This window comes from Ovis canadensis, chromosome 2 (assembly GCF_042477335.2).
Source record: "Ovis canadensis isolate MfBH-ARS-UI-01 breed Bighorn chromosome 2, ARS-UI_OviCan_v2, whole genome shotgun sequence".
In the NCBI taxonomy this organism is placed as follows: domain Eukaryota; kingdom Metazoa; phylum Chordata; class Mammalia; order Artiodactyla; family Bovidae; genus Ovis; species Ovis canadensis.
The window spans coordinates 6,499,529-6,525,517 of record NC_091246.1 but is presented as its reverse complement, the minus strand read 5'-3'; the positions used below and the strand labels follow the sequence as shown (position 1 = coordinate 6,525,517).

Genomic DNA, 25,989 nt, shown 5'->3' with positions numbered 1-25,989 from the left:
TAGTGGGTAAGGAAAGCACTGCATGATTGAATGAGTAAATCAATGGACTAAGGAATACATCATATGCTGTGAGTGAATAAACACAACAGTTGGGGAAATGATCACAAGCCATTTTTTCACAGAAAGCTTTAAAAAGTATGATCCCCATATCACACAGATCCTTTAAACAAAGCTACTGATTGAGCATGGTAATAATTTCTTAGATTTATGTGGCAGTTTCTAATCCTCAAAGTATTTTCCTATGATTATTATTACACAGAATCATAGATCTTCTAAGTTTGAAGGAACTACAATAGTCTTCTAACTTAACCACTATTTCTCTCAAAATCCTGACAGATAGGACTTCAAGCCTTTGCTTGCATACCCCCAGAGTCAAGGAACTCACTACCTATGACACAGTCCCCTCCATTGCTGGAGAACTCAAACACTTTGAAGGTTGGTCCTCTGTAACCACACCCCCCACCACCACCAGTGCCCACCAGTACAAATCTCTGGCATTTTCTGTGGGCCAGTCCCTTTGAAAGAAACATGTCCTCAAACGTCTTCCTTTTCACACATCAAATCAAACATTTCCTTCATCCCTTTGCTCAAAACATTTTGGCAACGATATTCATTACTGTGGTCTCTACAGCTAACAAGTTAATACAAGGTATCACTTTGTAAGCACTTACTGAATCTCAGGCCCTAAACCACACCGAATCGTGGCAAGGGCAAAGATTCTAATTAATCTCTGCAGACAAGTTGGGATTCCAGCACTGGTGCTCACTGGTGAGGTAAAGTTCAGCAAGTTACAAAATCTCACTGACTCCTTGGTTCCTCATCTGTAAATGAGGGACAAGAGCAGTGCCCATCTTATAGAAAGTGAACACGAAAGTCGCTCAGTCGTGTCTGACTCTTTGCGACCCCCTGGACTATACAATCCATGGAATTCTTCAGGCCAGAATACTGGAGTGGATAGCCTCCAGGGGATCTTCCCAGGCCAGGGAGTGAACCCAGGTGTCCCTCATTGCAGGTGGATTCTTTACCTGCTGAGCCACAGGGGACAGCCCTATCTTACAGAGGGGCCAGAACAATTCAATGAATGATGCTTGTGTTACTACATTGCGCCTGACATCAAACTTTGAAAGTTGGGTCCTTTACAAGCCCTCAGTGAGTGTAGCCATTAGTTTTATTATGCAGAACCTTTGCATATATGACCTTATTCAGTACTTTGGGAAAAAAAAATCTAAGAATTAGAGTTTTACAGATGATGAGTTTGATGTGGCCAAATCCATAAAGAGATAACTGTTTAACCTTGGCATTGACACCCAAGTCACAACCCTTCTTAATAACATGTTCATAGATTCCAAATAAGGTGGGGGTCTATGCATGAATTTGTTCATAGTATTTTGTACTTTAAGTCAACAACTAATCCAGAGAGAAGAGAAATGATGGTCTACAGATTAAGGGCAGAGGACCCACCTCTAAGAACAAAATATTGGCTTTGCCATTTAACCCTGACCAGCTCACACTGGTAGCTATTGATAAGTATTAACAGTTCAGGGTCCACATCTGTGAAATAAACATAATAACAGTGTCCACCTGAGGATATATTGTGAGGATTAAATTTAATAATGCATGTAAATCAAACACTACCTGGCATGTTGTAAGTTATCAATAAATGCCAGGTATTGTGAATATTTCTCTAGATCAGATAGCAGGAAAAAAAAACAAGACGAAATCCAACATCTCTTGTCCTACATTAGAGTATTTTAAACACTGTTGCAACGGTAATAGTAGTAACCACTATTACTGTGTGCCTATGATGTGCCAGGATATTGGGTACTATTTATATATGTTTCTCAGGCTGTTCTCATTCATCCTGTGAGACTGGTAGGATCAGTTGTTTTATAAAGAAACTGAGGCTCAAAGAGGAGAGGGGAGTCCCCAGAGTAAAACCATCAGGAAGCAGGAAGCAAGAAAGACAGTGTCTTCCAAACCTCTGCTCTGTTCTCTGCATCCATCATCACCCCTGCAAGACTGAGGCAGGCACGTGACTGCTCAGGGTAGCTGAAGCTAAAGCCGCAGACTAGATGAATGACCCCCTACTCTCGCCCAGGCGTCCACCAAGTACCTCCTTGTTGCCTGACCCTTGGGATATTAATAGTCAGATGATGCAACCTCCTGGGATAAAGCAGACGCTCAACAAGCCGGAAAGGGCATGCTGGTTCCACTCCAGCAGGCATGGATTGTCGCAGGTTCCAGTGACTGAGCTGGAGCTGGTTGCTCTCCATGGGTGGGCAGGATATTTATGCCAAAGTAAGTGGATGAAAAACACTGGCCTGGACCGCCAGATTTCCCTGAGATGTGACTGGATGGTTGGGTCTTCTCCTAAACCATCTCAGGTCTTCACTGGAGACAATGACGATGCAGAGTTTGACAGAGGGAGAGCCACAGTGTCCTCAGCAGCCCTGTGACATGAGTTTGGAGTCTTGGAAAATCCTGGCCCTAACAGAGCTTTCTTATTAGCCAGCGGGAGACCTGGGTTCCATCTCTGGGGTGGGGCGGGGTGGGGCGGGGGCGGGGGGGGGGAAGATCCCTGGAGAAGAAAATGGCAACCCACTCCAATACTCTTGCCTGGAGAATTCCACAGACGAGCTTGGTGGGCTACAGTCCATGGGGTCATAAAGAGTTGGACATGACTAAGTAACTAACTTTCGCTTTTCACTTCCAGCCTTCGACAAGTCAAAGGAACTCACTTAGTCTCAAATTTTTCATCCGTGAAATGGGAGGGCAGAACCCAGCCACCAGGAATGCCATTTTTATTTATTTATTCAGTCACTCATTCACTCATTTACTTATTAAGCTGTGCTGGGTTTTAGTTGCAGCCTATGGGTCTTCCATCTTCTTTGAGGAATGTGATATCCTTAGTTCCAGCAGAAATCTTAGCTGGGGCATGGGGAGTCTAATGCAGGCCCCCTTCTGGAAGCAGCGTGTCTTAACCACTTGACTGACTATCAGGGAAGTCCCATGAATGCCATTTTAAACGTTTAGGATTCTTACATTTTATTAAAAAAACCTTTTTAAATTAAAAAGATGGGGAAGGTGGGAGTGGGGAGAAGCAAGCACTGTTTTTTGTTTTTGCTGAATTATCTGTGGCCGGAATGGCAAGGACAGAATTTGGGCCACAGAGTCTGAGATGCCTGGATGGGGAGTCCTAGCTTGTATCTGCAGTTTATCCTCAGTTTATCCATCTGCAAAATGAATGGGTATGATATACCAGCTTGCCTCCATAATAAACGTGCGTGTGCGTGTGCTAAGTTGCTTTAGTTGTGTCCAACTCTACGACTGTAGCCTGGTGGGCCACAGTCCATGGGGATTCTCCACTCAAGAACACTGGAGTGGGTTGCCATGCCCTCCTCCAGGGGATCTTCCCGACTCAGGCATCGAACCCGAGTCTCTTAGGTCTCCTGCATTGACAGGCAGGCTCTTTACCACGAGCACCACCTGGGAAGCGCAGATAATAAAAGTGTACCAAATAATAAAAGCTAATGCCCTAACATGCCAGGCTCCTCTGACACAAGTGCTCTGTTACACAGTATGAGCATAACCCTTATTTTTATAGATGACAAAACAGGGGACAGAAGGGTTAAATACGTTGCCCAACATCACCCAGAGTGTTCCGTGGCAGAGTGGAACTTTACACCCAGGCACTGGAGCTCAGGTACGAATGCATGTCACCTCCCTCTAGATACAGGGCAGGGGTCTCTAAGGACATCCCCGCCCTGAGAGGCTGGGCTGCCATCAGTGGACGCCAAAGAGGCCACTGTGTTCCTGGATGTGACTCTGTCTGCTGAGGGCTAAGGTGAGGATGGGAAAGATCAAAATATTGGAGCCCTGAAGGGGGAAAGAACCGATGGGACCACAGGGTGGACGGCCTAGGCCACCCCAGCTAGCAGGCAGGGAGGGTCTGGAGAGCGCCAACCTCTGCACAACCTACTCCACCAGCCACATCCTGGATTACAGAGAAATTCAAGAGACATTTTGGGTCTTGGTGAATTCTTTCCAAGCTGAACTCACTGAGCAGGAAAAAAAAAAAATGAGGATCACTGACAAGTCCTTGGGGAGAGGTCTGATTTAGTATCATTAACATTGGGTGTGGAAGCAGAGAAAGTCCACGCAGGACTAGTATTATCATTGGTATAATTCTGTCAAAGTCCCTGGGTTATGGGAAGACATAGGTGAGTAAATGCTATGCTGAAACACAAAATGCTTAATAAATGTGAATCCAAACCAAGTCTTACTCCCAGATATTCAAAGAAGAGTCACACCCTGTCCAGTCAGTCTTCTTCACATCAGGTGGCACCCCAGGCTGCATGAAGTACTCAGCAAGCACCCCAAGAGGTGCCTACAAACTTGCAACCCAGAGTCAGCATGCAGGCACCCACTTGGCTTGGCATGTGGCTGCAACACTCGCTAAATATAAAAATGAGAAAAGTCTATCACACTCATTCCATGAATAACACAAAGGCCTTGATTTGCTCCTCCACGTGACGAGCATGCGTTAGGTCCAAATTTAACATGGCTGTCTGGCTGGGGTATGTGCGTGTTTTTCCAAAAAGAGAAAACTTCCAAGCACTTACTCAGCCCTAATGAGAATGTCTCACACACAGTAAGGGTTGAAGAGGGGCCCAGAGCACAGAGGCCGAAAGGCCAGCTCCGCTCCATCGCAGGTTCTTGCTAAGTACTATTGAAGACTAAACGAAAGGCAGAAAGGAAGGGCTGGCTCATAGCCCCATTCTGCCAAGTGACCTTAGGCCAATCGCTTCACCTCCCTGAGCCCTACCTTCCTTACACACAGGCTAGGAATCACATTTCCTACACTCGTGCATCTGTGCTAAAGGTAAAAAGGAGAAAACAATGTAAGAGAGGACTGAGGAGTGAAAGGCACCAGACTGAGTTCAGCTGTAGCTATTATCTGATGTTTTCTGGAGCCAATCAGACCCTGTACATTCTTCACTTTGATTCTTTTTTTCAATTTACTGTACAAAGCCATTAATTGCAGCTTTTCAAATCCATCGTTAATGTGAGTCTACATACATCACAGACTTACCATTCCAGTGATTTCTGCCCTGGCATCCTTCTTAAAAGAGGCAGCAGCCTCAGAGTTCCAGATCCTGAGGCCAACAGAGATGGGAGGCCACTTCACTTCTCTGTGTCCGTAACTTCATCTCTAACATGGAGGTGGCAAGCCTGACTTCTTGGTGAGAATGCAATGAAATAATGCCCATGACTGCCCCCGGTGCAGAGCTTGACACATGGTTAATAAATTCTTACACTGAAAAAGGGAGTGTAGAGAATAGTTGAGTTTTTATGACCAGACACACCACACTTGGGTTCAAGTACCCAAGAGCAGCTCCATCTCTTCCTAGCTATGTGACTTTGGGTAATTTTCTCTGCTCTCTGACTCAGTATTCACAAATGTAAGTGAGGGTAATGGGGCGGGGCAGGGGGGATGGTATGTAATAGCCCTGGCGATGCAGAGTTCAGCTCCGGGGGCCACCATTCAGGGTCTACACTGAAGAGGGTACTGTGAGGGTTAAAACACATCAAGGGTGCTTGGGAAAGGGCAGCCCCACTCCAGTTTTGTTTGCTCAGTCATTCTTGGAAAGGCCAGTTGCGCTGGAGCACTGAACCTCAGCCCTCAGCCCTCAGCCCTCAGCCAGGCAGGCTGAGCACGTGGCAGATGTTAAACAGCTATTCCCAGAGATGTCGGCCAAAAGGCCAAGGAGCTTGAGACCCTTTATTTTCTCCTCTGAAGCACAATTAGCTTGTCACAGCTGACAGATGATGGACGAGTATACATCAGCCCAAGTGACACCGCAGACTCCATCTGACCTTCTGTTCGTCATTCTGACCTCTCATACTTAGCCAGCTCCTTCCCTCCACCTGCTGGCAATGCCTTGCCTCCCGCCATGGTCTCCCCACCTTGACCTCCCCATCACCAGCCCCCCCCCAACTCCCTGAAGCCCCCTCCTGGGTTCCTGCTCACTCACCATCACAGAAATGTGGAGAATATGCATCTGCTCCTCTACGATCTCCGAGGGCTCCTGGAGGGTGGGGGCAGTGGCCTGGGCCAGCTGCCCAGAGCTGCTCATGGACACGTGGAAGTACAGGGTGCCGTTCTCCAGCCACTGCTGCCGCCAGTGGACCAGCGAGATGTCTGCAGCTGTGCCTGACATCTCTGCAAGACAAGAGGCAAGGCACTGGGTGAGTGGTGGGCCTGGCCTCGGCATGCCAGGCAGGAGAGGAGCCACACACATTCGGGAGCTCCAAAGGCATCTACCCTGCGCTGGATGTCTTTCCCAGCATCAAAATCAAATCTATGAGCCAGAGTCACTCTGCTTTGCACCTGAAACTATCACAACATGGTTAATTGACTATACGCCGATATAAAGGGAAAAGTTAAAAAAAAAAATTCCATGAGCCAGAGATTGTCACTTCCATTTACAGGCCAGTCAGCTTGTAGCAAGGTTATCCCAGAACAAGAGTGGCAGAATCAGGATTTGAACCCAGGTCTGCCCAGTGCCCCTTCAATAGCACCATGCATGATAGCGGAACTCATTCCACTCCAAAGGTGGAAACAAGCTAAGCAAGAGGTGAAGAAGGTGCGTACGTCCTTCTGAGACCATGGAACTATAAGCAGGCGAAGGAAGGACCTTAATGGGAAGCGGGGGAGCTCAGAGTGTGAACTCTTTAGAAGCTCAGCTGGAAATGCTCATGGCAGAAATGCAGAACCTCAGAGCTGGGAAGGCCCAAAAGAACATCTGGCCCAGCTGAGGGGCTCAGGATCGTCCTCTACGGGAAAGGAGCTTGGCAAGTGGGCTGTTCTGAACCATCACTCCTGCTGCACCCAGAGCAGCTTCACTCCCCTCCTCACGTCGCCTAGATAGTACTCTCAAACAAGGAAGCACTGGCACAAAGATTTTCATGGCTGAAAAATACTCGAAAACCCACTTCCCCACTCCACTGATCTCATATAGCCAATGGGAAGTTAGGACTTTCTAGTCAATTGTAAAGTCACCTAACTTGAACTTCCTAACTCTCGCTTCTATGATGTTTTTCCCTCTGAAGATGCTTGAGAAATATCACTTTAGCAGTACTTCCATTCAGTGTAATTGTACCAACATAGCTTCTTGATAAGAAGGGCAAGGACATATGGTACCAAAAGCGTTCTTTCATTGGCATCTACAGGCCTTCCATCGTGCTGTCTACTAAAGGGAGATGTCCCTGAAAATATTTTGAAGGACAAGGCCAATCAGCATGTCCTGTGAATAGAGGGGGAGGGTGATGGGGTTCTTGGAGAATTACCAGATCTTTCTTCAAATCAGTTACTGTAGGAAACAGAAGCAATCAATCCATCCATAGACAAGTAGCGTACGAGGCTTAATAGTGCACGAGACTTGGACCTCTGGACCACAGTATGGAGAGACCGAGAGAATGCATTCCCCTAGTCCCCAGAGGCGTCCTGTTCAACACACACTTGAGGAGCTTGAGGAGGACTGACGAAGAAGACATGTTAGACCTTCTTATCTAGCCAGCTCTCCCCAGGCCCCATCATGTTTGCTCACACTGAACTAAAAGCAGTCACCTTGAAGCAATGAGACAATGATATCCGTTCACCAAACGCTACTGATTTATTTCTGCATCGTCCTCCCCCCCCCCCCAATAGACTCTAACTCCTTCAGGTTCACAATCAAAAGTCAGGGGAAGAGCATCTGCCACTTAATAAGTGCTATAAAAAGTTAGCTATTAATATTTATTATCATAATTATTATTAATAGGGACAGGATCTAATTCACCCTTCAGCTGCTTAAAAAATAAATAAATAAATACTTGAGACATTCTTGATTGCCTGCTTTCTCTCCCACTCCTCATCCAGCCCATCAGGAAATCTTTCAAAAGGCACCTGAAACGCAACACTTCCCAGCTCCTCTACTGCACCACCTGAGCCAAGACACCCTCCTTTCTTGCCTGGCTTACTGCAAAGGCTTCTTCTTTTTTAAAAAAAAAACCTTTGCTTATTTATATATTTATTTTTGGCTACACTGGGGCTATGTTGCTGTGCGTGGGCTTTCTCCAATTGCGGGGAGCTGGGTTCACTCTCACATTGTGGGGCACAGGTTCCTTACTGAAGCGGCTTCTCTTGCTGCAGACCACGGGCTCTAGAGCACACGTGCTTCAGCAGTTGTGGTGCAAGGACATAGTTGCCCCACAACATGGGGGATCTTCCAGGACCAAGGATCGAACCGGTGTCCCCTGCACTGGCACACAGATGCTCAACTGGACCACCGGGGAAGTCCTGCAAAGGACTCTTGACTCTCTTCTTCCACCCTGGCCTGTCTATTCTCAACCAGAAGCCAGAAGAATCTTGCCACAGCCTGAGTCAGCTCACCTCACTCATCCGCTCTAAACCAAGAGCCTCCTACCTCATCCCAAAGCAAGGGCAAAGCAGCTGATACAGGGTGAGTTACTCATCCAAGGGAAAACCTGCCTGGGGTTCCCTTGCTGCACTCAGAGTGGAGAAGAGCTGGAGGTGGTCCCAGGAGTGTATCGGCTCCTAGAACTGAGAACCAAAGGACCCCAGAGCTCGCCTTGCAGCCCCGGGGAGCAGACTGGCGGCACAGTGCCTCGTCTATGAGGCAGGTATCTCCCCAGCCACCAGCCTCAGCACCCGCGGACTTGGCAGCAGCTCCCCTGGCAGCCGGCCAGCTGGGCCAGGGCAACGTGAAGACACGATGGTGAATGGCCTTGCTTGGTGCCTTGCTCATTTTTCTCTCGGTGCATCAGAGCCAGAACCAGATGTCCAGGGAACCCAGGGACTGGGCTTTGCCTCTGGAAATTGTTGTCTCTCATTAAGCAGCTCAAGAAAGAGGGATGTGCGTGCTGTTGGCTGGGCGGGCACTTACTGTGCTCAGAGTCCCTGAAATGGCACCAGCAGAGAGCCCCTGGGGCAGCCACATTGGGCTGACACAGCCAGGTACAGAAGGAGGCAGAGACGGTTGGGGGAGGCTTGCTAAATCTGCGCCTCTTACTGCTGGGGCTCGTCTGGCCCGTGCCTGAAAGCCATCACTAAAGCAGCTTGCCATCCCCGTGTTCAGACTAGAACACAGAGGGTCACACGGGCTTAGGCACTTGTTTAAGGTCACTGGTGAACTGGTACCCAGCCGGACCCAGTGGACTCCCCAGTCCAGGTCAATTTCTACTGTGCCCATTGTTCTTACAGCACCTTCCTTTTCCTTGACTAAATTAGCCCAAGGACCAAAACTAGATTGAGCTCTTTGTTTGCTACAGCGATGACTGCACAGTCAGCAGACAGCAAACGTTAAATGATAATAACAGTGCGTGAAACACAGTAAATATTGAATCACAGAGAATGGCTCCAGCCGAACGCTACTGCAAAGAAGAAGAAGAAGAAAAAAAAAAAAAAAAAAACACTACCGTTGGGCGGGGACAAGGGGCATGAAACCTCGGAGGGAAAGCTGCCTTAGCGGAAGCAGAAGGTCTCATCGTTCTCGTGTTCATTTATTCCCATGTTTTTTGCTTAGTCATTCAACACGCCTTACTGAGGACCTGCTCGATGGCAGGCAGCTTAGCAGCCTAGCATCTGGAGTGAAATGAGGCACAGGTCTGCCTTCAGGAGACTCACAGTCCTTTCACAGCAGGAATTCTGATGCCGCCCTACGTCGCTGCCCACGCATGCGCACATCCTCCTTTTAAATGTGGCCGGGGAACCGCGCAGTATCCTGCAGCACCGCCTACATGATTCCCTCAGCATGCTCGCCAGCCCGCAGGACTTACTACTGTTCCTCTTCCGTAGTGCATATGTGCTTTCTGTCATGTCTCTCTGGAACTCTCCACCCAAACCTCGGAAGCGGCCTTCTTCCCAGCCAGCACCTACTCAGAGAGGCCACGGGGCTCTTACTCTCTGCGACCCCGTGGACTGTCCATGGGAGTCTCCAGGCCAGAACACGGGAGTGGGCAGCCATCCCCTTCACCAGGGCATCTTCCCAACCCAGGGACTGAACCCACATCGCCCACACTGCAGGGGGATTCTTAACCAGCTGAGCTACCAGGGAAGCCCCTTACCTAAAGTACTCCTCTTCAAACCTGCAATTTGAGAACATCCATGCACCCCTATATTCCTAGCAGCACTGTTCACAAAAGCCAAGACACGGAAGCAACATAAATGCCCATCAATATATAAGGAAGATGTGGTGTATATATACACAACGGGATATCACTCAGCCATTTAAAGAAGAAAATAATGCCATGGGCAAAAATAGGGATAAATCTAGAGATCATACTAAGTCAGACAAAGGCAAATATCATATATCACTTATATGTGGAATACAAAAAAAGCTACAAATGAACTTTTTAAATAAGACAGAAGGAGATCCACAGATATAGAAAACACACTTATGGTTACCAAAGGGGAAAAGTGAGGGGAGGGATAAATTAGGAGTTTGGGATTAACACACACACACTACTATACACACAAAAAGATAAATAACAAGGACCTACTGTATAGCACAGGGAACTATCCTCAGCGGTTTGTAATAACCTCTAAGGGAAAGTTCAGTTCAGTCGCTCAGTCTTGTCCGGCTCTTTGCGACCCCATGAATCGCAGCACGCCAGGCCTCCCTGTCCATCACCAATTCCCAGAGTTCACTCAGACTCACATCCATCGAGTCAGTGATGCCATTCAGCCATCTCATCCTCTGTTGTCCCCTTCTCCTCCTGCCCTCAATCCCTCCCAGCATCAGAGTCTTTTCCAATGAGTCAACTCTTCCCATGAGGTGGCCAAAGTACTGGAGTTTCAGCTTGAGCATCATTCCTTCCAAAGAAATCCCAGGGTTGATCTCCTTCAGAATGGACTGGTTGGATCTCCTTCCAGTCCAAGGGGCTCTCAAGAGTCTTCTCCAACACCACAGTTCAAAAGCATCAATTCTTTGGCGCTCAGCTTTCTTCACAGTCTAACTCTCACGTCTATACATGACCACTGGAAAAACCATAGCCTTGACTAGACAGACCTTTGTTGGCACAGTAATGTCTCTGCTTTTGAATATGCTATCTGTTGGTCATAACTTTTCTTCCAAGGAGTAAGTGTCTTTTAATTTCATGGCTGCAGTCACCATCTGCAGTGATTTTGGAGCCCAAAAAAATAAAGTCTGACTCTGTTTCCACTGTTTCCCCATCGATTTCCCATGATGTGATGGGACCAGATGCCATGATCTTCATTTTCTGAATGTTGAGCTTTAAGCCAACTTTTTCACTCTCCTCTTTCACTTTCATCAAGAGGCTTTTTAGCTCCTCTTCACTTTCTGCCATAAGGGTGGTGTTATCTGCATATCTGAGGTTATTGATATTTCTCCCAGCAATCTTGATTCCAGCTTGTATTTCTTCCAGTCCAGTGTTTCTCATGATGTACTCTGTATATAAGTTAAATAAGCAGGGTGACAATATACAGCCTTGACGTACTCCTCTTCCTATTTGGAACCAGTCTGTTGTTCAATGTCCAGTTCTAACTGTTGCTTCCTGACCTGCATACAGATTTCTCAAGAGGGAGGTTAGGTGGTCTGGTATTCCCATAAGAGAAAAGAATCTGAAAATAAGTGTATAAAACTGAATTGCTATGCTGTAGACCTCGAACTAACACTACACAGTAAATCTACTATACTTCAATGTTTTAAAAAAGATAATAAATTACTGCTCTCCATATACATCCACTCTCCACTATATCACCTTTACACACACTTTCCATGGAACTTATCACTTTTCTTCAACATGCATTTAATACTTATCTCTCCAGAATGCCTGGAACCTCGTATGTCTTATTCCTGTCATATTTTCAAGTACTTGAGCATATATAAGAGCTCAATAAAAATCAGATTGCTGCTGATGAACACACATACATATACACACACTCATACACATATCCATAATAAGATGATGAAGGTCGTGTTCAGTCTCACAAGGAAATTAAAAAGAAAGTAAAGGTCCATTGGGAACTTGATCGTGGGACGGGACTCTCCTAGCTTTGAGACCAAGAACATCTTCAAAACGTAGTGACAGGAGCGTTGCAGAGGATGGGTATCTTGGTAGTCCTTGAAGGACAGGAAGAGGCAGGGAGATGGGCTAGGTGGCTGGTGTCTCAGGGCAACGAAGCCAAATGCACAAGGAGGCAGGCAGAAGAGTGTCAGGCTGGGAATGTGGTTCAGACACAGTTAAGGGCATTGAATGTTTGGCAACAAAGTATAGTCTTTAGCATGCTGTAGGGAATCTGCTGAGTGGACTTGATCTGAGAGCTAGTCCTATGTCCATTAAAAACGGGTCAAAGAAACAGTAGCGTGCACGAAGCTGGTTCTTGAAATTCCCTGCTGATTGATTTTCCAATTGCATTTTCCCTCTCCTCTTCCCCTGCTCCCTCCATATAAACATTTCATTGAAGTCTTCAAGTCATATCACAATCAAACTTAAAGCAAAAGGGGGACTAAACGCATTTGGTCGGGAACCAAGACGATTCCCATAAAGGCAGATTATGCTGACATGATGAATATAAAATGAAACAGCAGATATTAAAGTAGGAGAATGGTGCACCATGCCTTCCGGCTGTAGACTGACTCCAATGCCTGCCTCCCTCCAAGCCCAATGAGCTTAGTTTTATATTGGAATCATAAAGAAACCCAGGGATTGCCTCTTCACCTTTCACTGTTCTCCCCACATGGGCTGCAACTCGTGAAATATTCAACAGGCTCAAATCCCCTCTACCACCCGCTAAAGCCATTCGAGAGGATCAGCCTTCATCAGTGATTCTGGGAAGATCTCTATCCCGTCTCAGCAGCCACAGATGCCTTTCAGCCTCCTGGAAAAGAAATAAAAAAGTCCCGAAGGCGTGTTGTGGTTTTAATTGGCTTGTTCTTCCTAATCTATGGCACTCATTGTATTTTTATTTAATTCCTGAAGGTCATTATGAAAATAAGCAGCTCTTCTGATCACCAGCCATCTTGGTAACATCTCCCAAGTGGCTAACTAACCGGTCCTTCAGATTCCACAGCATCAGCTGACCCTCCGGCAGATTATTCACAGAAGGCCAGAGAGCGCTTCTGATGAGTTTGCAAATGGTCTCTGCCTCACTGGGGAGCGGGGTGGTGGGGGGGCCAGACATTATGTGGGATGAACTCACTGCCTAGGCAGAGGGAGCTGGGGAAGGTAGGGACACTGACTTCACGCACCCCTGCAATTAGCTGTTCCAGCCTCCATGGGCAGTCACCTCTATGCAGTAAGTCCTGCTGAGTGGACTTGGGAAGCAGACCTCAAATACACACCCCTCACTGTCATCTCTACAATGTCAGTCTTTACACTGTCACCTCTACGGTGGCTGCCTTCTTGCCAACCTTTATCATCTCTCCGTGGACTGCTTCAAGTGGCTCTGGGCCAGTCAGGGTCTCATCCGAAAAGAGAAGACACATAAGCTGATCGAGATGTGTTTAATAATGTGATCACTTACAAAGGCTTTGGAAGTGTTCTGGGCTTCCCTGGTGCCTCAGTCAGTAAAGAATCTGCCTATGAATGCAGGAGACCTGGGGTTTGATCCCTGGGTCGGGAAGATCTCCTGGAGAAGGGAAATGGCCACCCACTCCAGCATTCTTGCCTGGAGAATTCCGTGAACAGAGGAGCCTGGCAGGCTACAGTCCAGGAGGTCACAGAGTCAGACACAACTTAGCGACTAACACAACACTAGCGTTCTCACAGAAACAGAAGCGACAGAACATAAACAAACACGTAGAAAGAGACTGATTGTGAAGGGCTGGCTCACGTGATGATGGAGGCTAAGAAGCCCCACCGTGCACCACATTCCAGCTGAAGACCCAGGAGAACCAGTGGTATGGCTCCAAGTGAAACCCAAAGGCTTCAGAACCAGGAGAGTCAAAGGTGTAAGCACCAGTCTGAGCTAAAGGCCTGAGAACCAAGACAGTAATGTCAGAGGGCAGGAGAAGATGGACGTCCGGGCTCAAGCAGAGCGCAAACCAGGCCTTCCCCCATCTTTTGGTTCTATTCAGCCAGGATGGGGACTAGATGAGGCCCACCTGCACTCACAAAGGCTTTCTCCCTTACTTAGTCCAACTATTTAAATGCTAATCTCTCCTAGAAACACCCTCAGAGACAAGCTCAGAAGTAATGTTTTGCCAGCTCTGTGGAAATCCCTTAGCCCAGTCAAGTTGACAAATTAATTGTCACAGGCAGGTTAAAGGTCAAACAATGATGAAGCTCCCCAGAGTTGGCAAAAGCAAAGCATTGTTACCATCCTAGGCCAGAGGGGGCAAAAGGAGGGTGGGTTATAACACCCTAAAAGAGCCACAGCTGTAGGAAGGGGCTGCCAGGCAGCTGCTGTGACCTTCACGTAGCATAATCCAGGAAAATAACCCAACTGCTGACGAGGCATGACCCAGCATGGAGGTCATGACTCAGCACCAAGGTCACCTACCTTCTAAAGTTAATCTGCAAGTGCCTAAATATGGGCCAACCTCACACAGACTCTCAAGGGTGCTCCATACAGGTGGGCTCTCCAAGGTACACAGCAGGGAGGGAAAGCACGGAGAGTGGATCCCAAGGGCAAATGGAGACTTCCCTAGCAGCCCCAACTGGTATCCATGCCCCCAGGCTTCCTTCCTCCAGCCATCCTGCAAGTGGCAACCAAGATTATATGCCTAATTTGTAAATGTGCTCCTGCCATTTCTTTGCCAAAAACCATTCAATGGCTCTTGATTCCCATCAGGAAGAAAACTAATTTCACCAGCCGGTCATCTGCATTTCTCCTCTGCCTTACCATATTTCACACCTTTCTATGTTAAATCTCATCAAATTTTTAGGTGATCCTCCACATACACAATGTTGTTTCCTAACTCTGCATCATTGGGCTGCTTTTTCAGAGTTTGCGATAGCCTGTCCTACTGAACCCCATCCCTCACTCAGGAAGACTTCCTTGACCCCCATGGAACACCCTCTTTGTGCTTCCAGAAAGAGGAAATATTGCATGCTGCATAAGATCACAGACTGGAGACCAACTGCTTGATTTTGAATTCCAGTTGCCCCGTGTTCAAGTTGTATGACTTTGGAGAAGCTTTACAGCTTCTTCAAGCTTCAACTATCAAATCTGAATAACATCAATTAGTACCTGCTTCATAGGGCTGTTATGAGAATTAAATGAGATGATACAAATAAACAAGCTTTTAATGTTAATCTTGATCCTCAGTGAGCATTAGGCAATAACATTTCTCTTACACATTACTTCATATATACTGCTATAGAATCTTAACATGGTATTTATCTATGTTAAAATGATCTGTTTATACAGCTCACTTCTCTTGCTGGACTTTGGTACAAGGACACACAACAGCTACATGAGTGTCCCTGTGACTAACACAGTTGCCAAATATAAAGAAGAAGGTTCTTTAAATCTTTGGTGAGCTGAAATGAGCTGCCCCAGATCTGAATTCAGATGGACATTCCCAGAAGACAGAGAGAGGAAATGGCAACTCAGGATGTCAATGACTGCTTAATTCCCACCTAACTACTGTATAGAAATTTATTCAACATCTGGCTCAAGCTTAAGCACCCTAAAGAATGCAAATGAAGAGAAAGATAGACCTTTTAACTTTCAAGGGGCTTACATTCTCATAGAAAGGCAGAGGAAGTTTACATAGAAAATGCACAATCTTAAGATTCTGTTCAGGCATAAGTATATGTATATACAGCTGGAAAGAAGTACACTGGAACATCAAGACTGGGGGGGATCAGAGGTGATTTTAATCATGTTATGATTCATTTTTCTCTACGCTTTCTACATGGAATATATATTACCTCTGTAGCAGATGCAAATACATGCTCGCTTTAAAATTCATTTAGTCAACCAACCTTTTCTGAGATCTGGCATTGAGGAAGTCTATTCTCAGGAGCTCAGTCCAAGGAACAGAAAAAGCATGCTATGAGTAGCTATAAATCAAAGCAGGAAGCTTAGAGCAGAGGATATGACTTCTGGCTGAATCTAGAAAGTATTCAGAGAGGAGTCTTACAGGATGGACAAAATTTCAACTGATGCCCAAGGAACAGGGGGAATTTCAGACGGAGGAGACAGAGACAAGGAGGTGGGAAGGCTGCACACGCGCGGGGAGGATGCCCGTAGAGTGTGCAGAATTTCATCGTGCAGAGCAGACACAGAGACACTGACACAGCATCTGCGGAGAGGAGAGTGAAAAGGGGGTCACTATCAGATCCATTCTGTCCTCTGCAGCCAAAGATGGAGGAGCTCTATACAGTCAGGAAAAACAAGACCTGGAGCTGACTGTGGCTCAGATCATGAACTCCTTATTGCCAAATTCACTTAAATTGAAGAAAGTAGGGAAAACCACTAGACCATTCAGGTATGACCTAAATCAAATCCCTTATGATTATACAGTGGAAGTGAGAAATAGAGTTAAGGGGCTAGATCTGATAGACAGAGTGCCTAATGAACTATGAACGGAGGTTCGTAACATTGTACAGGAGACAGGGATCGAGACCATCCCCATGGAAAAGAAATGCGAAAAAGCAAAATGGCTGTCTGAGGAGACCTTACAAATAGCTGTGAAAAGAAGAGAAGCTAAAAGCCAAGGAGAAAAGGAAAGATATAAGCATCTGAATGCAGAGTTCCAAAGAATAGCAAGGAGAGATAAGAAAGCCTTCCTCAGCAATCAATGCAAAGAAATAGAGGAAAACAACAGAATGGCAAAGACTAGAGATCTCTTCAAGAAAATTAGAGATACCAAGGGAACATTTCATGCAAAGACGGGCTTGATAAAGGACAGAAATGGTCTGGACCTAACAGCAGCAGAAGATATTAAGAAGAGGTGGCAAGAATACACAGGAGAACTACACAAAAAAGAACTTCATGACCCAGATAATCCAATGGTGTGATCACTCACCTAGAGCCAGACATCCTGGAATGTGACGTCAAGTGGGCCTTAGAAAGCATCACTACGAACAAAGCTAGTGGAGGTGATGGAATTTCAGTGGAGCTATTTCAATTCCTGAAATTTGATGCTGTGAAAGTGCTGCACTCAATATGCCAGCAAATTTGGAAAGCTCAGCAGTAGCCACAGGACTGGAAAAGGTCAGTTTTCATTGCAATCCCAAAGAAAGGCCATGCCAAAGAATGCTCAAACTACCGCACAATTGCACTCATCTCACATGCTAGTAAAGTGATGCTCAAAATTCTCCAAGCCAGGCTTCAGCAATACGTGAACCGTGAGCTCCCTGACATTCAAGCTGGATTTAGAAAAGGCAGAGGAACCAGAGATCAAAATGCCAATATCCGCTGGATCATGGAAAAAGCAAGAGAGTTCCAGAAAAACATCTATTTCTGCTTTATTGACTATGCCAAAGCCTTTGACTGTGTGGATCACAAGAAACTGTGGAAAATTCTAAAAGAGATGGGAATATCAGAATACCTGACCTGCCTCTTGAGAAACCTGTATGCAGGTCAGGAAGCAACAGTTAGAACTGGATATGGAACAACAGATTGGTTCCAAATAGGAAAAGGAGTACGTCAAGGCTGTATATTGTTACCCTGCTTATTTAACTTATATACAGAGTACATCATGAGAAACACTGGGCTGGAAGAAGCACAAGCTGGAATCAAGATTGCTGGGAGAAATATCAATAACCTCAGATATGCAGATGACACCACCCTTATGGCAGAAAGTGAAGAGGAACTAAAGAGCCTCTTGATGAAAATGAAAGAGGAGAGTGAAAAAGTTGGCTTAAAGCTCAGCATTGAGAAAACGAAGATCATGGCATCTGGTCCCATCACTTCATGGGAAATAGATGGGGAAACAGTGGAAACAGTCAGACTTTATTTTTTTGGGCTCCAAAATCACTGCAGATGGTGACTGCAGCCATGAAATTAAAAAACACTTACTCCTTGGAAGAAAAGTTATGACCAACCTAGATAGCATATTCAAAAGCAGAGATATTACTTTGCCAACAAAGGTCCATCTAGTTAAGGCTATGGTTTTCGCAGTGGTCATGTATGGATGTGAGAGTTGGACTGTGAAGAAAGCTGAGCACCGAAGAATTGATGCTTTTGAACTGTGGTGTTGGAAAAGGCTCTTGAGAGTCCCTTGGACTGCAAGGAGATCCAACCAGTCCATCCTAAAGGAGATCAGTCCTGGGTGTTCATTGGAAAGACTGATTCTAAACCTGAAACTCCAGTACTTTGGACACCTCATGCGAAGAGTTGACTCATTGGAAAAGACTCTGATGCTGGGAGGGATTGGGGGCAGGAGGAAAAGGGGACGACAGACGATGAGATGGCTGGATGGCATCACCGACTGGATGGACATGAGTCTGGGTGAACTCCGGGAGTTGGTAATGGACAGGGGAGGCCTGGCGTGCTGCGATTCATGGGGTCGCAAAGGGTCGGACACGACTGAGCGACTGAACTGAACTGACGGTAAACCTCTGGGCATCTCCCAGCAGAATAAAAAGTGTTGGATCCCACTTGGAACACCTTCATGCAATCAGAGTAAGTCCTAGTTTAGAGACTAATGAAGCTCTTCAAATGCTACAAATTAAAAGGGATGGATGAATGGATGGAAGCACGGATGGGTAAATAGATGGATGTATGATGGATACATGAGTGGGTGGTTGGATGGATGGATATATTCCAATATTTTTTACTTTATCAATAATCACACAGCCGGGGTAGTGAAAGGAACACTGAATTTGGAGTTGAAACCCTAGGTTTGTGTGGTAAAGCACCAACTGGCCAGTTTGTCTCAGGACAAATCACAAAGCTTCTATGATTTTCTTTATTTGTAGTGTGTGTGTGTGGGGGGGTGGTGGTCATAATCTGTCCTATTTACATCATATCTAATGTAGAATTGAGAGAAAATACAGTCATACCTAGCAATGTGCTTAGAAATCTGTGAAGTCCCGTGGCTAGGCTTGAAAGCAAATGCAATCACGATTCCCCTCACTCAACACTGTGCCTCACCTTAATTATTTACTGACTGTCTAAGACGTGCCCGGCACAGTGCGAGGCTTTGTGGAGAGACTGGAAGAAACGATGCATGTGCTGCCTCCACAGACCCTCCCTTCTAGTCTGGATTTTCCTCGGTTCCCACTAAGCAGCAGCAGCAGCACCACTCCCTCTTGCTTCCATTCATTCATTCATCCACGCATCCATTCACAGCAGAGGACTGTGTCTGTCTCCATAACTGCCATCCTCAGTGTTTAGCTTGCAGCAGGGGTTCCATAAATACTTGTTGCATAAATGTACCACTCGGTGCACATAAGTTTCCTGCCCTCAAGTCATCAAGGAGAGCAGGAAAGGGAAAATCAGCAGAAACTACCCCGACGCCAGAAGCGAGTACGCACAGGATGCCACGGGGACATGCATGAGAGGCGGGTTAACGCTCCCCATTTATTTATGTGGCTAGCGGGCTGAGTGTCTAAGCTGGGCACTTTGTTGGTCGACGAGATCCTGATGTCAGGTGAGGTTAAACGCCTGCAGGATGGCATCGCTCCTGCGCTAGGTTTGAGAGGTCCCTCGGCAGGGATAGAAGGTAGAGAGACGGCAGGGGCTGCGACCCAGCCTGGCCCTGAAGCAGCAGTGCAGAAGAGAGTCCCCGGGGAACCCCGGTCCTCCTCCCTTCCAGCCCCCATCTGTCAGCGCCCATCTCTGCCTCTGCCTCCAATCTGCCCACCCCACCTCCTCTGGGAACTGCGCCTTTTCCTCAAAACTGTTTTCCCCAGCCACTCGGTGGAGGTAAATAACATAGTTATACCCGGTTAAATAAGGGAGGGGAACAGAAGAATTAGGAGATATTGGCAAGGGAGAAAAGCATATCGTTTCAGATTAGATTTGAAAATAGACAGAGGCTTGATGGAACTGATTCTCATTACCCCTGGTTATTCTCTCCTGAACCATTTCCCTCCCTCCTTGCTGCATCTTTTCGCCTGTTTCTTGTCATTTAGCTTTCGTTATGCACCCTTAGTTTCTTTGTGTTTGCTATTTCTTTTGTTTCTTAAGACAAAAAAAAAATTCACAGTCAATGTATGTTTCTCCCTGCTTTCCTCTCCCATTTCACAACACTGCACATGGATCCTGAGGACAGGGACGTTCACCAATGCCTACGTGCCAGGCGCTAAGCGAGGGGCTTTGCTTCACTGACTTGGCAGCCCCCATGGGAAACCCACACGGATACAGTAGGTAGTATACTGCCCCCCCTTTTTTTATCTGAGATATTTGAGACCCAAAAAGGTGATTGGACTTCCACAAGATCTTCCATTTAGGTAAGTGGTGGAGTGTGAATTCAAGCTCTGGTTTTCTGATTCCAAACCCAGTGTTCTCTGGAGTAGGGCTGAGAAAAGGAATTTGCACATTTAGTAGAAAGACTGAGAGATCAAGTCCACATGGGGGGTGGGGGGTTTAGGGAGAGACAGAAGTACCAGGGAAGGCATCCTCCTGGGTAAGATGCTCCATCTGCACATCCCATCATATATAATTATTTACAAGGGTTAAGTGGTGCACCCTCTGTTTTTAAGATGGAAAGTGAGGAACAGGGAGCATTTCCTGTCTTACAGTGAGTGAATGTAAGACCACCTCGCTCCTTCCTATAGTTTACTGGGTGACCTTCCACAAGTTAAGTTTATCTAGTATCTACGCTTCCCTGGCCTTATATGGAAAATGGGAATCATGGGGCGTCCCTGGTGGCCCAATGGAAAAGACTCTGCACTTTCACCACAGCAGGGCACAACTTTGATCCCGGGCGGGGAAACTCAGATCTGCAGGCAACATGATGGAGGCAAGAAAAAGAAAATAGGAATCAGAGAGGCAATCCTTTGTGATCACTGCGAGAATTAAGGGAGACAAAGTGTCGGGAAGAGCCAGCGCAGCATTCAGCCTAGGCACACTCCCCGTCACTGGCCTGCATTCTCTTCCCTCTTCTCTCTTGCCACTGGCAAGACAAGGAGAATCGGGTTGCTTCGAGAGCAATGGAGGATGACACAGGATCAAATATAGAAAAAAGAAGGCAGAGGTCACAGAGACAACACCTCTTGCTTCACTTGGAAAGTCTTCAAGACCCTTCTGTCCGGTTCCTACTGGTTATGAGTTGGAGTCATAGAAAAATCACAACAGGGAAAGAGTGCAAAGGGATGGTGATCAATGATCCAGTCATCCATTGTACTGACTGGGATCACGAAGACCAGAGAAACATAGCAATTTGCCTGAAGACACACAGCTTCACAATCCTGTGCTATTCATGGATTGGGGTGGGGGGGGCTTGGGGGTTAGACAGAGACAAGGATTCACAGCAGGGCCGGGTGGTGGTGCGGAGACACAGATCTTCAGAGGCAGACATGGAACCTTCCTGACTCCTAAAAGGGATTTTGCACAAGGGGAGAGGGTATAGAAATCCCTCCTAACTCCAGGGCTCCCTTAGCCCCTCTGGAAGCTGTTACCAGGATGGTTCCTTATCGGTTGCTGGGTTTGACTTGTCAACCCCCAGCACCTTCACTTCAACCCCCACCCCACCGTGAGTGCCACTGCTGGATTCCAACCAGACAGGTCACAAAATGTGATGAGAGGGAGGGCATCGCGCTGTGCAGTGCTGTGGGTTAGGGGGGAAAATGATACCTTAAAACCTGGCAACCGAACAGATGAATAGACCAGGCTTACCTGCTAGGGATGCCACCTGTGATTTGCAGCCAGATGGGAGAGGTTGGACAGCAAGGGATATCTTCATGTGATGGATTCATTCCAGGGCCAGACACTGAACTAAACCCATTGCCTCTGTGCTCCAAGCCACAGCCCAACCTCCCAGTCTTTGTTCATGCTGCCTCCTGACTGAGCTGCCCTAGTACAAGGGTCCCTGACCTCTGAGATCTAATGCCTGATAATCTGACATAGAGCTGATGTAATAAGAGTAGAAATAAAGAGCACAATAAATATAATATACTTGAATCATCCCGAAACGATCCCCCCGACCCTGGTGCACGGAAAATCTGTCGCCAAGAAAACGAGTGCCCGGTGCCAAAAAGGTTGGGGACCGCTGGGCTAATCTCTTCTTCCACATGCAGATATTATCCACCTTATAAAACCCAGCCAAACTGATCCCTCTAAGAGCCCTGCCCCAGATGCCCTCCCCTCCTCTGAGCTCTGAACCCCTCCGCCAGGTTTCCACCCCTCCCATGACTCTCTAAGATCACCTGTCCATACTTCTTATTTCCTTTGCTAGGTCATGAGATTCTTCTGAACCAGGGACGACTATTATCTCCTCTGACTCCCTCTTGGTAGCCTAGCACTTCTTTTTGCAATAACACCTGCTTCATAAATACGGGCTGACATAAGATTAAAACAGAGGCCCCCAAGAGAGTGAGACTCCCTGGTCCAATTCACAGAAGGGGGTGCTGAGATACAGCGGGTGCCCAAGGTGCTTGGAGAGATGGGGACCCAGAAGCAGAAGGAACCAGGGAATAGTCTCCTATCCTAAGAGCAAGGGGTTCACTTGCACCCCCAACTCTCACCCCACCGCACTTCACAGCATCTGCCAGAACAGCGCCAACCTGGATTCTATGGCAACTGGTGGTCAGACCATGACCGAGAACATCTTGTGTTCTGCCCGTGCCTTCAGTTGCATCGCTTCCTCCCTGTCCCCCTGCCTTTGAAGTATAACTCCGTGCTCCTGTTCACACCATTTCTCTCCCTCAGCTGTTTTTCTCACTGCTTTATGTGAGCCTAATCTTTAGAACTCAGCTGCAACTAAACCAATCTGTTAATGGTCCTCCTCCTAACCTCTTCACCAGTATAACGTGACAGTGCAGATCTTTCCTCCACCCATCAAGAGATGAGTCTATTTCTCCTCCCCTTGAATCAGAGATGGCTGCATGATTTTCTCTGGCCAAACGGGCAATGCCAAAAATGACACAGGCAGGGACTTGAAAAGTGTCTGTGAACCATGGGCTTGCTTTCTTTTGCTGCTCCTGAAAACCCTGAAACTGCCATGGGAAGAAGCCCAGGCTAGCCTGCTGCTAACAACCAGACCTGCGAGAGAATCCACCTGGGTTCACCCAGCTGCGAGCAAACCTGCCAGCTGACCACGTGAACGTGAGACAACCTGCAGGAGGCCCGCCAAGAGCAGCAGCAGGACGGCCTGCCTAAGCTCAGCCTAAACCACCAGTTCACGTAATTACGAACTGAAAACTGCTTTATGTGTTAAGTTCGGGTGTGTTTGTTACGCAGCAGTAGCTGACTAGAAGAACAATTCAGATGTCTCCTCCTTCGTGAAGCCGCCCACCCTCCCTCTGGAGCTGAGTTGGGTGCCCCTGCTCACTGCTTCCTTTCACTGCTGTGCTTATCACATTGCATTGTAATCATCAACTGAGTTATTTCACACATTACTTACCCTGTGTGACCCAAGTCTCTGGGCTTCTTTACAAAAGCCTAGCCTCCCTTTGCTGCCTGCTATCTCAAGCCCTTGCTCAGAATAGGTGCTCAAAACACATGCACGACAGAACAAATGGATACTGAACACTTCTCAGAGCTTGGGATCCTACCATATCCCCCCAGCCCCTCCTCCTCCTCCTAATCAAAATCTCCGTGGCCCTGATTTGAGAGAGCAAGTGGGTATTGATTGGCTCTGACTACATAGCTTCGGGAGCATACTCTGCCTCTATATTCCTTAAATAAGCCCCGTGCCTGTTCGGTGTGTTCCCAGCAGCCTTGATTGCAATTCAGCCTTTACCCCATTACTCTTATTTATAACGCAGCAGAGCACAGAGCCCCAGGCCGTCAGCAGAATGATTACAGGACCCTTTTGACTTGCAATTCCACACCATTCAGAACAATTTAAACCCGCCACAGATGGTGCCCTGTGGCAGGAAGAGGACCGTGAGAGGAGGCCAGGCTGGGGCTAAGGAGGAGAAAAGGACCCTCTTGATTTTCTGACTGCATCAGAGGAGGAGGAGAAAAAGGCTCAGGATGTCCTATGTCCTTCTGGACCAGGGTAGGGAGCTCCCAAATGATGATAAATCATGAACTTCTCCCACAGGGTCAGGCCCAGGGGTCCCTGTGACCACTGCTGGACTCCTTTTTATTTGATTTAAATTCCAGCCTCCTCGGTAAGAGGACAGAATGTGGCCCCCAAATCACCAGACCACCAGTCAGGAAAGAAGAATTCCACTCCGGTCTTGGCTCTGTGACCCTAGGTGAGACCTCAGCCTCCTCATCTGTCAAATGTGAGGACTGATCCTTCCACCCTAACTCCTTCACTAGAAGATTCAAAGAAGGGAGAAACTCATGGAGAGATATTTGGAATAAAATGTTGTCTGTGCCAAGTTCATACTGTGATTAATATTATTGAACCTGATGGAAGAGGCCAGCAAAACTGAAACGAAGAGGCTCTAGAAGAAAGACTGGAATTCCTTCCTACGTGGTAACATGCCAGCTCCCTGATACAGCACAGGATGACGGCTAGGTCTTTGGGTTCCCACCTCTGCCACTCTATGAGGTGAGCAACCTTGCAGAAGTCACCTAACTTCTCAAGGTCTCATTTTCCCCATATAAACTGGAGGGAAAGCATCATAGTAATCACTAGAGTGTGGCTGGCAGGAAGGCACAGACTACGCTCCTTCATCCCTGTATCCCAGTGTCTAGAACAGTGCCTGCTGTAACGTAGCCACTCTAACAAAATAACGGAATGATGGACATTTATTAAGCGCTTATGATGTGCAAAGCTCTGTTTCCAGCTGTTTGCACATTTTATCACATTACATCCTCCCAACATCTCTATGGCTTGCAAATAACAATAAATCCACATATGGAGTGTTGAGATAACGCATCTGCACAAGGCCTGACACCAGCCTTACTCGGTGAGGACTGTAAGCGTGCCGCTCCTGCCACCGCCTCTTCTGCGCTACACAAATATGCTGCCCTTCTGCCAATTCACGTGCAGGTTTGGGATTACTTGCCCCGAAGCTCTGGGGGCCTGTCTTTGACTGTAAATTTCTGGAGAATAAGAATCACAGTCTGTCCAATCACCCCTTCTGGGTACTGTGGTTTCAACCTAGAATAGCATCTGGAGGTGGGACTAGGAACCAAAATCTCTGAAGTATCACACCTCCCCACCCCCTTACCCTACTGCTGGCTCCACTTCCGGAACCACAGAAACTCAACTCAGACTGAGCCAACTCAGCCTTCGCCATGACAGGCCCTATGCTGGTGCTTTCAGACACCACTTTCCTGAGTCTCTACTTCTCCTGTAGAGTCAAGAAAACAAACTCAGAGAGGACAGGGAATTGTCCCAAGCTTTTGAACTGCGGTGCTGGAGAAGACTCTTGAGAGTCCCTTGGACAGAAAGAAGATCAAACTAGCCAATTATAAAGGAAATCAACCCTGAATATTCATCAAAAGGACTGATGTTAAAGCTGAAACTCCAATACTTTGGCCACCTGATGCAAAGAGCCAACTCACTGGAAAAGACCCTGATGCTGGGAAAGATTGAGGGCAGGAGGAGAAGGGGGCAACAGAGGATGAGATGGTTAGGTGGCATCACTGACTCAATGGATATGAGTTTGAACAAACACCAGGAGATGTGAAAGACAGGAAAACCCAGCGTGCTACAGTTCATGGGGTCTCAAAGAGTTAGACATGACTTAGTGGTCAAAAATAAAAATAGTAAATCAAGACTTGGGTCAGCAAGAATCCAGCCTCTGGACATCAAGGACGAACTCCTGCGCTCCACATGCCAGATTCTGAGCAGCTTCCTGGCTTCACCAATGACCTGCTTCCCTTCCCGAACCTCACTTTTCTCACCTGTAAAATGGGAGCAGCCACACCATCCTAGGAGGCTGTGCAGAGGATTTACTAGAGAATGCTGTTAGTGGAAGTGGTGCCTGGACCATACT

General features: G+C 47.1%; 1 protein-coding gene across 4 annotated transcripts in view; it reads right to left on the bottom strand.

Annotated features, from left to right (window-relative positions):
• Positions 1–25,989, bottom strand: part of ASTN2 (astrotactin 2) — a 1,128,670-nt gene that overhangs the window by 877,938 nt on the left and 224,743 nt on the right. For all 4 annotated transcript variants that reach the window (XM_069573835.1, XM_069573834.1, XM_069573832.1 and 1 more), the window contains one exon: positions 6,036–6,223. In XM_069573835.1, the coding sequence (XP_069429936.1) occupies positions 6,036–6,221 (186 nt within the window). In that variant the 5' untranslated portion in view covers positions 6,222–6,223. The remainder of the gene's footprint in view (positions 1–6,035; positions 6,224–25,989) is intronic.